The sequence below is a fragment of the Centropristis striata genome, chromosome 18, assembly GCF_030273125.1.
Source record: "Centropristis striata isolate RG_2023a ecotype Rhode Island chromosome 18, C.striata_1.0, whole genome shotgun sequence".
Lineage (NCBI taxonomy): Eukaryota > Metazoa > Chordata > Actinopteri > Perciformes > Serranidae > Centropristis > Centropristis striata.
The window spans coordinates 27,778,806-27,796,572 of NC_081534.1; the positions used below are offsets into that span (position 1 = coordinate 27,778,806).

Consider the following 17,767-nt stretch of genomic DNA (forward strand, 5'->3'; position numbering starts at 1 on the left):
CTATAGCAGAGGGAGCTCAGATATAACAGCTATAAGCGCACAAATACTTTTTGAATTTCATTTCTATCTGCTACAGAGGCTGAAAAATCGATTATTTAGTAGGAAGAGTTGACACCTCTGTTGAATTTCCAGAAAAACTTCAGGTTTTAGGGGCTTATTTTAAAATCGCCCAGACGTTTTACAGGCATTTTTTTCAGACGTTTTAGGCCTAAATGGGTAAAAGCAGTTCTGAAGAGGTAAGTTTTTCCTAATAAATTCATCAAATAAAGTTAAAAAGTGAAGATATGTCACTGTTCTGATCAGAACTGGTGTCTGCTGCCCCCAAGTGGCCAAAAAAAGCTGTAACAGCAGGTTTAACGACTTAGATAATTACATTACATTACATTCAACAGGAACCAAGTAAGTACATTAACTAAATCATGCACAAGATAAAATCAGATGGCCAGAAGTTAATCATAACTGTTTGATGCTTTTCCTGTTTACTACCAATGCACTTGACACATACATTTATTGTATAATAACTGTTTGCTGGTGCTATGTCCATCTTTTGTTTACGGCTGTTGTTGCTGTTCTCAATTGGCCCCAAAAGAAGAAAAAAAATATTTGTATCCAACATGTCAACCAACATTCAGGATTTAGTCTCTTTAGTGAGAGGAAATTAAATGTTTTTTACTCTTATTATTATTTTTACTACGAATAGGAGTAATAGTTTGGAAATTAATTAAAATGCTGCTGGAATGCAATATTTCCTCAGCCACTAATATTAACCTTTATCTCTGCATTAATATTTTAAAAACAAATAGGAGGAAAAACAGATAAAGGCAATAAAATAATGAATATAATACACAATAAAAAATTAGTTTATGAGATTAAAAAAAGTATATGTGTATTGCGTGGCAAAAACTAATTAAATTTTGAAGCCATTAACGGTCTAGTAGTCTAAAATAATCAGACCATGAAGCTCCATCATATCAGAGACTCATCATTAATTCAACACTTGTGAAAAATGGGCAACGTCTGCACCAGAACAATAAGCGTCTATATTATATATTGATCTAAACCTGAAAACAATGCAAATTATTCTGTGCTAATTTTTTCTACTGGGAATATTCTCTGACCTCTATTTATATTCTGCACATACATAAATAATTGAATAAGCATTACTGAACATATTTTATGTTCCTTTCTTAGACTTAATATGCAAACTGACGGATCAAAGCGCATTTTACTGTGATTTCTTGTTGGTATTATTAGATTTTCTTCCTTCCTTTTAGGTAAACAGACATTGTTTCTATATTTTCTTCTCTGGACAGGAAGTCCCAACAGGAGGATTATGTGAATAGGATCAGGGTCAGCAAAGAGGCGAGTTGACAGCATGTATAGTTAGCTCAAGCACCAGGGATTGTGTGTCATCTTGTCTCTTTTCTCACTGAATAAAAGAGAAACTATTTAAAAAGTCAAAGGATCATAGTGTATACATGACTCTGGCCAAAGTGTTAATACATTTCTTAATCCTGGCCACTTGTTATTTTGTTCCAGTAATGGTCCCCCTTTCTCTCAGCCTCTTGCAGCTGGATATTAACATATTTTTCTTGCTCTTATTAAAGAATTCAAAATAATTTGATTTCTGTCAGGAACGAGGGGAATGGATTGCAGGGGAGCTACAAGTCTCAACCCAATTAGTGACCTCGTTCACTGAGCACATCCCCCCCCCCCCCCCCCCCCCTCTTCATCATACTTTCTATTCAGTACCATCCTTCTTACCCCTCCACCCTCTAAACCCCTTCTTTTCTTCTCCTCTGGACTTTCTATTCTCCCGCTTCTCTCCTGTTTCTCTCTTTTTCTGTAACCGCACAAATGAGTCCATTTTGCCCCGGGGATGAGACCACGGTGGTTAAATCAGATTGGGGCGAGGTTATATTTGGACTGTGGCAAGACTGGAAAAAAAAAGAGAGAGAGAGAGAGAGAGAAAGAGAGGGGGAGAGAGAGAGAGAGGTTGTGAGAGATAGAGAGAGAGGAGGGGGGGGGGGGGCATCAAACAGCTGGGTGATGACTGCATGGCCTATTTTACATCAGCAAATTGGCTGAAAGTGGATTCCCAGGGCACATTCAGCTGACAATATTAGTAATATTAGTTTAATATAAACCTCAAACTCATATAAAGCTGTCTAATTACCATTAACACACATGGATAATAATACTGAGGTGTGATGATGATATTGTGGGAAAAACTGGAGACTGAAATGAACTATGACTACCCATTTTTTAGCAAAAATCTGAAGAATAAATAGCTCTGAACGTTGATGTTGTTATTTAATTTTCTGTCTTCCTGCCTGGGGTCTGGAAAAGACTGTATAAGTGTATAAGTGAGAGTGTGCACGTCTTTTCACATGTTCAAATAACATCAACAGATAATGTTAACCCTCTGAAATTTTGAGCTATGATGTCCTTTAAAAAATCTGTTAAAAAATCTTCACCATGCCATGTTGGTATCAAAATTTTGAACCCAAAAGAAACAAAGGAAAACGTAAAATCTGATCTTGAAAATTATGTTTCAATACACAGAATTTTGTGTCTTTTTTTGGTCATTTTGTGTCTTTTTTAGTCATTTTGTGTCTGTTTTTGGTAATGTTGTGCCCTCTGTGTTTTTGTTTGTTTTGGTCATTGTGTCTTTTTTGGTAATTTTGTGTCTTTTTTTGTCATTTTGTGTCTTTTTTGGTAATTTTGTGTCTTTTTTTGTCATTTGGTGTCTTTTTTTTGTCATTTGGTGTCTTTTTTCAGTCATTTTGTGTCTTTTTTTTAGTCATTTGGTGTCTTTTTTGACATTTTGTGTCTTTTTTGGTCATTTTGTGTCTTTTTTAGTCCTTAAGTCCAACATAAAATGTGATTTTGAATCTTTTTTTTTTTTACTTTCAAAACACATCATGCTCAATAAAGAATTTTAAATGTTGCAAATATGAACAAAGGTTGCCTATACAACATATAACAGGTAAAATGAGAATAATATCTAGTTCAATATTTTATACTAAATATATTTGACATTATCTTTACTTGGCCAAATATCATCATCGAACATCATGGCTGAAAGTGGATTCCCAGGGCACATTCAGCTGACAATATTAGTAATATTAGTTTAATATAAACCTCAAAATCATATAAAGCTGCCTGTCTAATTACCATTAACACACATGGATAATAATACTGAGATGTGATGATGATAATATTGTGGGAAAAACTGGAGACTGAACTGAACTATGACCTTCAGCCACAATGATCAACATAAAGTGAAAATCCTAAATATCTTAAACTCATTACTTCCACTGGTTTGACAGTGCTGCTAGACTACAGTGCCAGACTTAAATGAAGCCCTATTTAAGACAACAACCAAAATAGACCAAAAGTGTTTTTATTTGTGGCTCATTTGTGGGCGGGGGTTGAGTTTGTTTGTTTTTTTTAGCAAAAATCTGAAGAATAAATAGCTCTGAACGTTGTTGTTGTTATTTCATTTTCTGTCTTCTTCCCTCCACGTTATAAGAGGACTCAAAGTGTCACCTGGAAACCGCAACATCGCCTCGCCAACTTCCATGATTCATGCTTACGTAATGACACGAGGTGTGTGGAGTCATTAAGAAAATAAGTATGGACGCCAGGAGGGACCGTGGTGGACTTGGCAAAACTCAGACCAAGGTTTTATGCTGGATCTCATCAGACCACTTCTCTGGACTGAGACCAGGTTAAACAGCAGCAAATTTCACCCTCCAGGAAATGAACCACACTCTGCCTGGGGTCTGGAAAAGACTCAAGTGTATAAGTGAGAGTGTGCACGTCCCTCTGAAATCTTGGGCTATTCTGTACTTTAAAAAATCTGTTAAAAAATCTTCACCATGCCATGTTGATATCAGTTTTTTCAGCGTTACCTCACCTTTATGTCCTGATTATTAATTTTTAACTTTGACTTACTTGATCAAAATGTTGAACCCAAAAGAAACAAAGGAAAACATCAAATCTGATGTTGAAAATTACATTTCAATACACAGAATTTTATTTTTTTTAATTTGTTGTTGCAAATATGAACAAAGGTTGCAAATATACCATATAACAGGTAAAATGAGGATAATCTAGACCAATCTAGTTCTATATTTTTATACTAAATATATTTGACATTTGACTGATGACTGATGACAAGACTCAATGTTGCTTCATTTTTATGTCTTCACGTCATGAAGAAGTCATGTGCAGGTTGTTTCATGGACTCTAGAGGGTTAAAGTATATTGTTTACATCCCATTAATCATTCATAGTGAACTGAAGTGGGATAACACAGCATGCTGGAGTTGAAGGACATCATTGGGAAACTGCGCACAGGTAGAAAAGAAATCCACCAACTTTCAGGAATGAGGGGAATGAAACCCAAGGTAGAGGAGAGACATGATCCCAGCAGAGGTCTGAGGCCTGGTGGAGAAAGGGTGGAGGTCAAGGGTCAAGGAATTTGGAGGAGAAAGTGGGACCGCTCAGATCTCAAGGCCTGAATCTTGAGCCCTTTCGCAACTGTTTCTTGCTTGGTTGCCAGAAAGAAAAAGTTGCCATTGTACATTTCTGCCAAACACAAAAAAGCAAATATGTTGCATTCAGGTGCCTCTTGGATGGTCCCATTTGCCGAGTTGGGAAGCCATTCTTCTGACTTAATTATCTTCATGAGGTTTAAGTCTTCATGTGGAAAAAAAACAAAACAATCTCCAAACAAGATGTGTTGTGTTTAATTGCTCAGTGTTTAAACAGCATGTTGGGAACTTTCTAGGCTCTGTTGCTATATAATCAAGCTGAAACCATTTGAAACTTCCTATTATCGATTTGTTCCACACTCTGTCCTGCACCAGTACATTCCCTAAACACACTAAAATATTGCTTTAACTGAGTTGTTATAAGAGTTATAACTTTTCTAACCAATCTAGATCACTCTAGGGACAGAATAATGGTAACAACTTTATGCTATATTCCAAACATTTGAACAAGAACTTGATAAGAAGCACATTACTTTCTTTCCCACAATGAACCCAACATTTACTTTTGTCCTCAAGTTTCGAAAGTCGTGTTCAAAACTTTAGCTGATTTCCGAGTTGTTGGGACTTGAGGTCGGGATATTTCCACACCACATGGATGCAGAAGGTACAGTTATGTTGTAACCTTGGTTCTCTGAGTAAAGAGACTATAGGCCTATTTCCACTGAGTACTTAGTTACTTGGAAAGCGGTGGAGTGTTTTGGCTCCGCCCCCAAAATTTTTGTTCCCCTCTGCCTCTGTTCCCATACAGGTTGTTTTGTAGCGGCTAACCAACAGAGTTCAAATGTGACAACAGACCGACGCGGCAAGCAGTGTTGCCAACTTGGCTGCTTTGTTGCTATATTTAGCAACTATTCAGACCCCATAGCAACTCTCTGTCAAAAAGCGACTAGCGACAAATCGACTTTTTGTGGTGTTATCGGAGACTTTTGGAGACTGGTTCCTACTCTTCTGAGTGAGTAGCAGGCGCCATCCCAAAGCACTCACAAGCAGCCCAGTCCTCCCGCAGCAGTCTCTCCCGGCTGCAGTCAGCAGAGCAGGAGATGTTAACCCCTCAGCGTCCAGTCTGCAAATGAATCATGCATGTGCTAAATCGCAGACTCAACCGTATCCAATCAGCGTCGACTAGTCAGTAGCTACTCAGTAGCGGCTCAAAAAAGTACCTTCCCTAGGCAGGTACTTTCTGATCCGCTACCTGAGCTGCTAACCGGTGAAGTTGGTTGGATCTTGGGCAGATCCTCTCTCCCAAGCCACACCCATAGCGGCCCATGAGAGAGAAAAGTACCTAATGGAAACGCGCCTTATCTCTCCAGCTACATATGAAATGTGTAAAGGAGTGGAGAGATAGTCTTGAGACGATAGAGAACTACTTTTGCTGATAGGTACTTTGTTTTTTCTTTGGCCTTTTTTTGTCTTTATTGATGTTGGTAGAGATACAGAGTGAAATGAGAAGACCTGCAGGAATGGTTCAGAGTTGGATTCAAACCCAGGCCACCTGTGTTGCAAGGACTAAGCCTTAATGACATGCACTCTACAGATTTTATACATAACATAACATCCATTTATTGTGATTTCTGAACTGCTGTTTTGGAGTTTGCAAGTTCTTACTTTTCTTTGATCTACAACATTGGTTTAGAGTAAGTCCGTCACAATCAAAGAACAGTATGCCGTCTTCCTGCGGCAGCCATCCTGCACCAACAACTCATCAATCAAACAGGGAGAACCGAGAAGGCAGACACACTAATTCTAACACCAACAGTCGCTACAGTCAACCAGAATTCATTGCAACTTGATAAGAATGACATCTTGTTGCTGCAGCTTTGAAGGCTTCATGTGTTTATCTCCTTTGAACAAGCACATCCAAAGTAGCTTATGAATTTAAAATCAACCATACATTATTTATACAAGGAAATTCTCACTTTCAATAGAGTTGCATTACCGCAGTATGAATATTACTGATCCTTTTGATTTTTATTACCTGGGACTGCCAACATCAGTAGATTTAGTGGAGTATTTGCAGTCGGGGTTGGCACGCTGTCATAATAGTTTATGATGACAAAAATTGTCCATGTCCTCCTTTTAATTGGAACATAAAGTGTGATGTGGAGCTTTTCTCAGCACATTAAGGGAAAAGTACAACAAAAAGCTCAAGCATAACTTTTTATATCTAAAGTAACTCAGAGGGAGAGCTCACTATAAATTTTACCAGTTTCAGAACAAAGGACATTTTTCCCCATCACACCTAGAAAACCATGAGACCACTTGGGAAATTGTATTTCTTTTGTTTATCATTATTTGGATGGCTATAATGAAATCAATTGTTAATAAAGCATAAAGCTACAATTTGGGCCCATTAAATCTTTTTGTGGTGATAAATACGAGAGCAATTATTTGTGCAGTTCCTCAACTGGCCACTAGAGGCTGGCTCAAAAAGCAAGACAATCCCCATAGACCGCTATGTTAAATTTTCAAACTTTAGAGCAGAAATAAAACAAGTTTACAACAATTATTCATACAAGGAAGTACATTTCCCATGTCCATATATTATTGCAGCATAAAGTGTGATCTGAACAGCTTTGCTCACTTAATTTTGACCAGCTTCAAAACAAAGGATTTTTTTTATTCCTCCACACCTAGAAAACCATGATACCACTGGGGAAATGGTGTTTCTATTGATTATCATGATATGGATGCCTATTATGACATTAAAACTGATGATTATAGTAGTTAGCTATGGGTTTTTTAAGCATAAAGTTACAATTTGGCCCCATTAAATCTTTTTGTGGTGATAAATACAAGAGCAATTATTTGTGCAATTCCTCAACTGGCCACTAGAGGCTGGCTCAAAAAGCAAGTCAATCCCCATAGACCCCCATGTTAAAATGTCAAACTTTAGAGTAGAAATAAAACATGTTTACAACCATTATTCATACAAGGAAGTACATTTCCCATGTCCATCTATTATTGCAGCATAAAGTGTGATGTGAACAGCTTTGCTCACTTAATTTTTTACCAGTTTCAAAACAAAGGAATTATTTATTTCTCCACACCTAGAAAACCATGACACCACTAGGGAAATTGTATTTCTTTTGATTATCATTATATGGGTGGCTATTATGACATTAAAACTGATGATTATAATAATTAGTTAAGGGTTAATAAAGCAAAAAGCTACAATTTGGCCCCATTAAATTGTTTTGTGGTGTTATGTAAAAGAGCAATTATTCGTGCAGTTCCTCAACTGGCCACTAGAGGCTGGCTCAAAAAGCAGGTCAATCCTCATAGACCCCCATATTAAAATACTTAACTTTAGAGCAGAAATAAAAATGTTTACAACAATTATTCATACAAGGAAGTACATTTCCCATGTCCTTCTTTTATTGCAGCATGAAGTGTGATGTGAACAGCTTTACTCACTTAATTTTGACCAGCTTCACAACAAAGGAATGATTTATTCCTTCACACCTAGAAAAGCACGATACCACTGGGGAAATTGTATTTCTTTTGATGATCATTATATGGGTGGCTATTATAAAGTTAAAACTGATGATTATAATAATTAGTTAAAGGTTAATAAAGCATAAAGTTATAATTTGGCCCCATTGAATCTTTTTGTGGTGATATGTGATAGAGCGATGATTTGTGCAGTTCCTCAACTGGCCACTAGAGGCTGGCTCAAAAAGTGAGTCAATCCCCATAGACCCCCATGTTAAAATGACCAACTTTAGAGGATAAATCAACATGTTTGCAACAATTTTTCATATGAACAGCTTTTCTCAGCACGGGAAAGGACAAGCACAACAAAAAGCTCAAGCACAACTCTTTATTGCTAAAATAACTAGGGAGTGCTGGATTTAAGATCTAATAGTGTATACAAAGTGGCATTTTTTCTTTGAGTGAGCCTTAAAAGTGGGTTTTCCCTCCAATACCTCGCTACAATTTTTTTTTACCAGCTTCACAACAAAGGGATTTTTTATTCCTCCACAACTAGAAACCACAACACCACTGGGGAAATGGTGTTCCTTTTGATTATCAACAGCTACTCAGGTTGGAAACAAATCCCAGTGAAAAAAGCCAACTTTGACAAAAAGACACAGACGAGAACACCAGTTGTCAAAACTGTTGCCACAAGAGACTCGTAGTTCAATATTGAGATGCCATACATTTCATCCGAGATTTAATTTTCTGCTTGAATCGGAGAGTGAGAAAGTAATCACACAGACGCGTGTCATCATTTAGACAAGCTGTCATCCAGAATTATAATTTCACTATGGCAGCATGCATCTGTCATCCCCAGATTAGACTTTCCATCCCTGCGCTTCACATCCAGCAGGTGAAGTATAGGTGAAGTACATTATATAACTGATGATTGTTTTTCTTTCTCTCACTTCAGTGATTTGTGCAGCCACGGATGCTATCTGTCATAAACAATGTGGTCGGCGACGTATGTTATAGAAATGTAAACGCTCAACGAAACATTCAACAGCCGAGGAAATAAGTTTACACATTCAAATCACACAGAAAAGATGATTTATTCTGCTTGAAAAAGGGAGCACGCACTCATCAGTATCTGTAATAGCACAGAACAAGTCCAAGATTGATTTTTTTCTTCTTCTTCTTCTCTCTCTGATAAAACTCTAGTATTAGCTGTGAACTAATTCCAACCTCTATTTAAGTATAAATTGCATGTTTCATGCGTATAATCGACTGGTTCCTCGCACCATTATTAGTCACCAACAAAGACAATTGAGATGATTACCATTTATCACCCAAATTCACACGCAGACGAACAAAGATCACGGATCTCATCAGTAAATGCACGTGTGCATCCATGCATAAGTGCATGTGCTTCTGCGTCGAGGGGTGGGGTTCCTTCGTCCGTTTGTTAAGGCCATGAATAATAATCAGCACCCTGCACAATGTAATAGATGAGATTTTCAATGGTGGTTAACTGTGTATTGTGGGGAGGGTCACTTGCTTCACCTCTGCATAAGCAGGTCTGAGGATTTCTTTAACCCTTTGATGAACAACATATTGACCCCCTTCTAATGCACAACATGGGTCTAAATTACCCACATTCATTCTCCATGTTATTTAATGCTGCTGTGTGTTTCTGTGCTCTAGTAAGTATTCTTTAAATATCTTGTTTTTTATAACAACAGATCATTATTTCCATTTTGCCTCTCATACTTTATGAAGAAAAACGTTTTTGTATTATTACATAACTACTTGGCTAAGTAGCTTGCTAAGCTAACTACTTAGCCATGAAGTTAGCTAAGTAGTTAGCTTAGCAAGCTACTTAGCTAAAACATGGATATGGGTCATTTTTGACCCATGCTTGCTAAGCTAACTACTTGCTAAGCTAACTACATAGCCATGAAGTTAAGTAGTTAGCTTAACAAGCTACTTAGCTAAAACATGGATATGGGTCATTTTTGACCCGTGTTGTTCATTAGAAGAGCAGTGGCACAAAAAGGGATTTTATTAAAAATGAATAAAGGAAAACATAAAATTAGGATGTATGATTATCAAAAACAAACTAATTGAGGAAAACCTGGAATACTGAATGATGAAAATAATTTATTGCAAAGATATAGAACATAAAAACTCTGTCGGGTCACTTTAGACCCATGTTGTGCATCAAAGGGTTAAATTGTTGAGTAAGCAGCTGGACATACAGTACATGGGTTATAAAGTCTTTATCATGAATAATATAACTCTGCTGCAGTTTAGGTTTTAGTGGCTCATTTATTAACATGAACTTCTTGGTCATTAGTTATTGGATTGAAGCCCTTCCCCTTTAATTCTTTGTGTGACCAGACACATGACATGGTCAGAAGGTAAGCCGATGAGGAATGTCACGACTGGGGGAAACACTAATGACCCAAATAAATATCTTGTTCCACAAGCTAGCTCATACATGTTAAAAGAGATTAAGTAGCAATAAAAAAAGGGATGCTTGGCAACACTAAATCATCATTAACCCTCTAGAGTCCATGAAAAAAAACAGAACATGACTTCTTCATGGCGTGAAGACATAAAAATGAAGCAACATTGAGTCTTGCAATCAGCTTCCCTCTAAAGTTCTGGCTTGAAACTCCATCTATCTATCTATCTATCTATCTATCTATCTATCTATCTATCTATCTATCTATCTATCTATCTATCTATCTATCTATCTGTCTGTCTGTCTGTCTGTCTGTCTGTCTGTCTGTCTATCTATCTATCTATCTATCTATCTATCTATCTGTCTATCTATAAAAGCAAGAAGCCTCTGTATGTGTGTGTGTGTGTGTGTGTGTGTGTGTGTCTAGTTCATATCTCTCTGACCATTAGTCAAACTGACCTCAGATTTCGTATGTTGCCTGCACATGGCACGAAGGTGTGCATCCTTGATTTTGAAGATTTTTTAATTCATTTTTCAAAATATCATTATTTACGTAGGACGTGTTGCAGCATTGCACTGTTTCCGATCGGACGACTTTTACACCTGGTCAGTAACACAATTCACTCTGGATTTACACCCTGACTCATCTCATCTGTAAGTCTATTCAGCCTACCTATCTTTCTGAGCTTTAAAGTGCGCTACAAGGTTCGATTTTCTAATAATATATAAATAGTTTCCATTGAATATCAATGTTCAATGTGTATGTGCTGGATGGTGTGGTACCTTATGAAAAGTAAGTGTTTTATGGAGTTGCAGACAAATACATACTTCCTACAGGCACTGCACTAGTAAAATTAAAACAGTTAAGTAAAGTACGAGTATCTTAAAACTGTGGGCCTACTTAAGTTGAAAAGTTGAGTAAAGCTACCTAGCTGCTTTCCATCACCAGCTTTGAGGGCTAATTAGCAAATGTTACTATGCCAACATGACAAATTGAGATGGTAAACACTGTAAATTTTATTTTACAAAAGCACTGAAAAAAATTGGAGTGACATTTACTTAAAAAAAGCTAGGCAAGTTTTTCCACACAGAAAGTGTTTGTAATCTTTACTCAGGATATTTCGAAGTAATATTTATTTAATAGAACCACTTTATTTTTTTTATGAAAATACACAAGTAAATTGCAGATTCACTGATGTCCCTCAATTACATTTTACTTGGAAATATCAACTAATTAAGCCAATGAACTGGTTTGGTGAATATCACTTGGAACAAATGAAAATGTACTAAATGTAAAATGTAAATGATTCAATTTACGTACAAAACCGAGGACACATAATAACAAACAATCACTTAGTAATGCACTAAATGAAAAAACTGCTATTTTAAAGTAAAAGCACTGAATTCATATGTCTTTGTAGAATTTATATTGATGATTGAAATAATAATTACAGGGCAAAAAATCAAAAAATCTTTTTTTTCCAGTGAGGTGGCTGTAGGCTGTTAATTTTGTTCATTTTTGGACAAGGCTGCTAAACCTAAACTTTAAAGGCGAATTGGTAAGGTCACCAAAACTTTTAATGTTTTTGCCAAGAAATATTAACAATATTCTTTATAGGCTGTAACTGTCAGTGAAGTGGTGGTCCTTCCTGTTGGACTGTTGGTGGAACATGAAGCTGTATCCGCGGCTGTCAGCGCTTTTATACTCAGCCGTTGGGGAGGACCCGCCCCCCGGGTTCCCACCACTCACAGGGCAGAAGGTGATTGGCTCACCGCGGCTGTCAGTCACGCCTCTCAGCCTGCCGTTGCTTCCTGTGTGAACCAGTGGACTCGGTCTGTCTGCAGTGAGTCTCCGGTATGGGCAGCCGTCTTACTCCTCAACTTTTTACCGGAGATTTTACCACGCGTACGTTACGTTTGACACGGTTTATACCATCTGGAAATGGATCTCTGATCGGAATAACGCGAAAGTGAGACCAACGTGATTTAATCCGACCGTTTAAAGTCATTTTTTGTTCTTGGAGTTGTTGAAGGAAGAGGGGAAAATGCCAGTTGCAACTCTTCTGCCTTTTACCGCGACCCCGAATAGGAAGTCTGCCAGCCCGACCTCTTTCAGGTTGACAGAGAAATTTATTTTGTTATTAGTGTTTAGCGCTTTTATAACCCTGTGTTTCGGGGCCATTTTCTTCCTACCGGACTCGTCCAAGCTGCTGAGCGGAGTTTTCTTTCATTCCTCCGCGGTGGAGACCAACACCCGCACCGGTCCGGACAGCAGCGACCCAGGCTCGGCTGCAAACGACGAGCGGGTCCTGGCCAAAATCAGGAAAGACCACGAAAAAGCTCTGCTAGAGGCCAAGGATACTCTACAGAAACGGCCCGAAGAGATAAAACAAGACATTCTCAATGAGAAGGAGAAAGTTGCAAAGGGGAGTATGGGTCAAGGTGGGAAGGATGGCAATGATTTACCTTTCGTTGAGTACCACCGGCCGCCCGGGGCCACGGGACACGAGCCCCTGGACCCCGAAACCAAGGACAGACGGGCTAAGATCAAAGAGGTAAGGATCTGTTGAGCACACGCGCTGTTCTTCTAGGGAAAACCCCGCCACGCCAGACTCCGCCGAAAAATCTGTCATTTTAAATTCGCCTCTGTTTGTGGCAGTTTGTTTTCATGTTAGAACATGACTCAACAGCTGACACGGATCAAACGGATCCCCTTTACAATTCGGCACACATGTAACACACCAATGAGCACTAAGGTGAATGAAATTTGAACTTTTACATAATGTTCGCTCGTTATCTCGAAAGTCCCCTCTGCCGATATTCCTCGCCGAGAGCGGTGCACTGTACTGAGTGTAGGCTATACGCCAAGTAGGCTATACAACTTGTGTTTTCACTGACTCAAAGTGGATCACTTGCAGGATCGGTTCTAGGAAGCATATATGAGGGGGCATCATGTGTACACATCATGCTCCAGCACTTTTTTTTCTGTGCTTATAGTAACGATGCTTTCTTCATTGAAAGGGGTCTATGCGTCCAACCCCAACCTGGAGAAGTGGATTACACTTTGTCAGGCCTCTACCTTCAGACCTGTCCAGGTGTCCCACCTGGAGTCTAAGATCCTGCTGGTTTAGCTCTTAATGTCGCTGAGGCACGCAACCCCCCTGATCAAAATAAGGTGGCAACCCCTCAGGGGGGGAAACTGAAAAATAAAAATAAAATAAAACATCCTTCATCCAGATTTCAACCAACAACCATGTATCTTGTATCTCGGCGGATTTTTCCGCTGCTGCAGATAATTTTGTCAAATTGTAATGCATATTAAAATGTGCTTTCTCAACTTCTAAAATTTTGATTCGAGTGGGCAAGACATTTATTTAAGGGGGCTCTGCTCCCTGCGTAGAGCCAGCCTCGATCACTTGTAGCCGAAATGCGCAAAACATCTATAAGTGATTAACTGAACATCATGCGCACGTTGCGTTATCTACGTACACCTGCCGGGGAATGTGAAACCTTAATTTAACAGCTTTTTCAACGGAATTTGGCGTGACGTGTATCTTTCAACGAAATGACAGCAGCAGTCAGGTCCTGGGGAAAGGGAAGGAATGCATGCAGGATCCGCCGCCCCCCTCCGGGCTGGTATACCTGTCTTTCAAGTTTCCAGTGTCAGGTTGTACGGGGCTGGTGCAGGATCAGTCTCCACAGTGGGAACGGTGGGAATCATGGAAGAGGAGGCTTGAACGCACCTTTTAGCCTGTCATTTCTTAATATATGACCTAGATTCACAGTGTTCTGCACAGTTTATAACCCGAGGACTGGGTATTTTTAAGACAGCCTGTGAATTCTTGCTTTGCCTGAAAGCCTGATTTATTATTAAGCTTGATATTTATAATCATATTCCTATTAATTGTCACTAATTGGAGTCAGAATTCTCCCTCATAGGCTATTTATTTACCAAGATAGTGCCACAGTGCCTCTGTATGAGCTCTATTCAATAGCTTGTGTGCCCCCTCATGTTCTATCATTCCACACCACCGGTGAAAGCGAAGCGGTAGCCTGCAGCAGGGTGAAAAACACCAACAGGTAGCATGTCTGGTATTATTGTGTTGTGTGGCTGCACAGTGTGTGTGTGTGTGTGTATGTGAGGAACATATGAAAAGCCCAGTGGTGAGGTCTCAGAGGTGGTTTCAGGTGGCTGCTGCTGCTGGTGTTCAGTCACGCAGCTGGATGATCTGTGATGTTATTATCTTTACTCAGAATTTTAACCAAATGCACATAGAGGAGCCAGCAATCTCTTCAGTTTTATTTTGAAAAGGGGTTTTCCCATGGGGGTTTTGGAGAGCAGTTGTAGACCTGCTCACTGAGGTGACGTGATTTACTCATTCCAGTGGCCTCACACGGAGGACCATTGAGTAAGGGAGCAGATAAGGGTTTTTTGGTGTCCGGACTGAGCACATGTGGCTGCTGTACAGACACTCAGATGGACTGATATTTTCCTTTCATTGGGAATTATTTGAAAATGAAATAGCTGCAGCTCATTGTGACCCAGGGTTGATATGAAATAGGTTGGGATATGAATTCACTGAGAATCCTCTGGGCTGTCTGGTCAATGCTGACAAAATGAAATATCACTTTGTATTTGACTGAATACTCCAGTATCGTGTGTTTTAGGATATGAGAAGATTGTACGGACCTACCAGCAGTTAAAGTCTTCAGAAAATCATATCCGTTAACAGTAATGTGGCTTTCAAGACCTCGGGAAGAGGTTGAACTTTACCCCGACATTATGTAAACAAAATCGATATATCGTTCAGGTGTCTGGTTGTAAACACCACCATGAAAAGAGATCATTGCATGTATTTGATATTACAAACACAGTGTTTAAAATGCTGATGGGGCACGTTTATGACCTTAAGATGACATCACCTGCCACAAAAAGGTCATGCTGTCATCCACAGGAGTGCCGTATTAAACATGTCATGTCAATGAGGGGCGGACTGTGTACAAATTACAATTTGCCAATAGTTTGCATCCTCCTGCCAACTAACTGTCATCACATAGGCCATATCATATAAAGTCCACATTTCACATATGAAATTGTAGCAGTTTACTAGGGATGCACGATATTATCGGCACATTATATTGGCTTGAAAATGAACTATCGGACATCGGCCAACACGCCGATATCCGCCGATATAATAAAGTGATTAAATAATGGGGTGCTCTGTTGCACCTTGTTTGTAGCTCATAGAATTGTTCAGTGTAGTCTGAGCCCACCTATTTATTTATGTTCTGATTAGGGACTCAAGCTGCTTATATTTTTTGTACTTTTTGGGATTTTGTTTGTTTGCACAGTGCAGATTGAGTCGTCACATATTGGGCTCCTGTTTTAAGTTAAATTTGAATTTAAGCAGCAGTCTGTAAGGTACATGGAGTTTTATTCAATTTAGGTTTAATTGCTGTACAGTTGCACTTTTCACATGTTCCCAGTGAACACAGGTTATGTTTACTCATTTTGTCAATTGGGAAATTGGCCAAATTTGCCCTGATTGTGGGTATTAGTTGTGCGGGAAACAAATATCGTTAATCGGCTAAATGAGTTGAAAAAAATCAGCATATCGGAAAAAAATCCAATATCGTGCATCCCTACAGTTTACATATACATTTCTCTTAATCTATAGCACATGTGGTGAATTTAAAGCCCCCTACAGAGCCCCTAAATCTCACATTGCTCTCTGTTTATGTTATGAAATTGTAACTGTGAACTGTGTGACGGTCCAATCAACAACAGTGCACTGGGAAGAAAGTCAACAAAAGCAGCTGTTTTTAACTTTTCTTTTGTTTTGTTAAGACATTTATTGTGTTTGTGGAGTTCAGTGGAAACACACAGATTGACTTGCTCCTGGCTATTTAAAAAATGGTCAAATATTAAGGTAATCTAAACCTCTAGCAGCATCACTGGAATTCAGTATGAGATCAATATGTGTTTACTGTTCATCCTACCTTCATCAGCTGATGATGTGTAGATGACTTAACTGGTAAAACAGCCTGAAACAGTAGTATAACGCAATAGTTTCCTCATGATACAATTTGATATCTATTCTTCGGACAATCATACAATATTTGTTTTTCACATAGTCCTTATCAATATGAGCTAATCAGTTACATTAACATCAATTCAAAAAGCATCTAAAATATGATTAGACAATTTTATTACTGACATCTTCAAGACATTTAAATGAAAATCAATCTATGCTAATACAATATCAAATTGGAAATTTCAAAATAAAGGCATATCTTAAAGATGATTTGCATCTATGGATAATATTGGATCGTTGATCATTGAATCATCATTATATGTTCTACAGCAAGTTCTTAAAAGTGTAATACATTTTTCCTTTATCACATTTCATTGAAGGATTATGTCTCATGGCAGCTATAACTAGTTCTTTATCACGTCAGGAAGATTTGGATCATTGGCACCAATCACTATTCCTCTGTGGCAGCTGTTCTGAGGTTACAGTTGCAGATAAAAAACAAGAAAGTCCATCTGTAAGTAGCTACATCTTAATCTCTTGTTTGTGCAGAGTAAACCCACAGCACCGCAGAAATGGTCCATGACAGTGCAATATTCTATGACAGGAAAACAAATGCAAACGTCTGGCCAAACCTCCGACCTAATGAAGCAACTAATGAACACATTTTAAAGTTGGAAGGGAAACTGTAATGCTTTAAACTACAAGAAAAAAAGCGCACAACAGCGTTTTTATATCCTCTCGGCATCACAAACGGCGTGTCAGACATGATGAATTTAGGGTGTTGTCAGATACTTATTAGCGACTAAAATAACTCCAAAAGAATACGTACCATAACCCTAAATAAGTAATAGATAGGTCTTTTTTATTCTCTAAATGCATCTGTAAAAATGTTCCACTGAAGCCTCACAAAGTATCTTATTATTAAGACTGAAATCCAATGACATATTATTGTGTGAGCACTGTTATGCAATGTAAGCTTCCAGCTGAACAACAGTGTAGTTTTTACATTCTAAAACAAATATCTTCTCACGCAAACCACATCATCGTGGCAGTGAAGCACATTAAATATGAGAGGTTTAAGTAAACATTGGCTGCTTAGTCAACTCTTCAACACCCGTCTGTTACTGTATTTCTAATAATGGAGATATCGTTTGGAAAAATCAACAAGGAAAAGGTAGAGTTGTTTTTAAAAAACCTATTCAGCTTATGGTAAGGATAAATATTGACCCAGCAGTGTTGGTTGTGATTAAACAGCAGGGTTGGTTATAAAATGAATGTCAGCATACA

The 17,767-nt window shown here is 38.4% G+C and overlaps 1 protein-coding gene across 1 annotated transcript in view; it reads left to right on the top strand.

Moving 5' to 3' along the window:
- Positions 1 to 12,264: 12,264 nt before the first annotated feature.
- Positions 12,265 to 17,767, top strand: part of man1a1 (mannosidase, alpha, class 1A, member 1) — a 240,702-nt gene continuing 235,199 nt past the window's right edge. Inside the window, exon 1 of the mRNA XM_059356154.1 lies at positions 12,265 to 13,000. Within this exon, the coding sequence (XP_059212137.1) occupies positions 12,491 to 13,000 (510 nt within the window). The 5' untranslated portion in view covers positions 12,265 to 12,490. The remainder of the gene's footprint in view (positions 13,001 to 17,767) is intronic.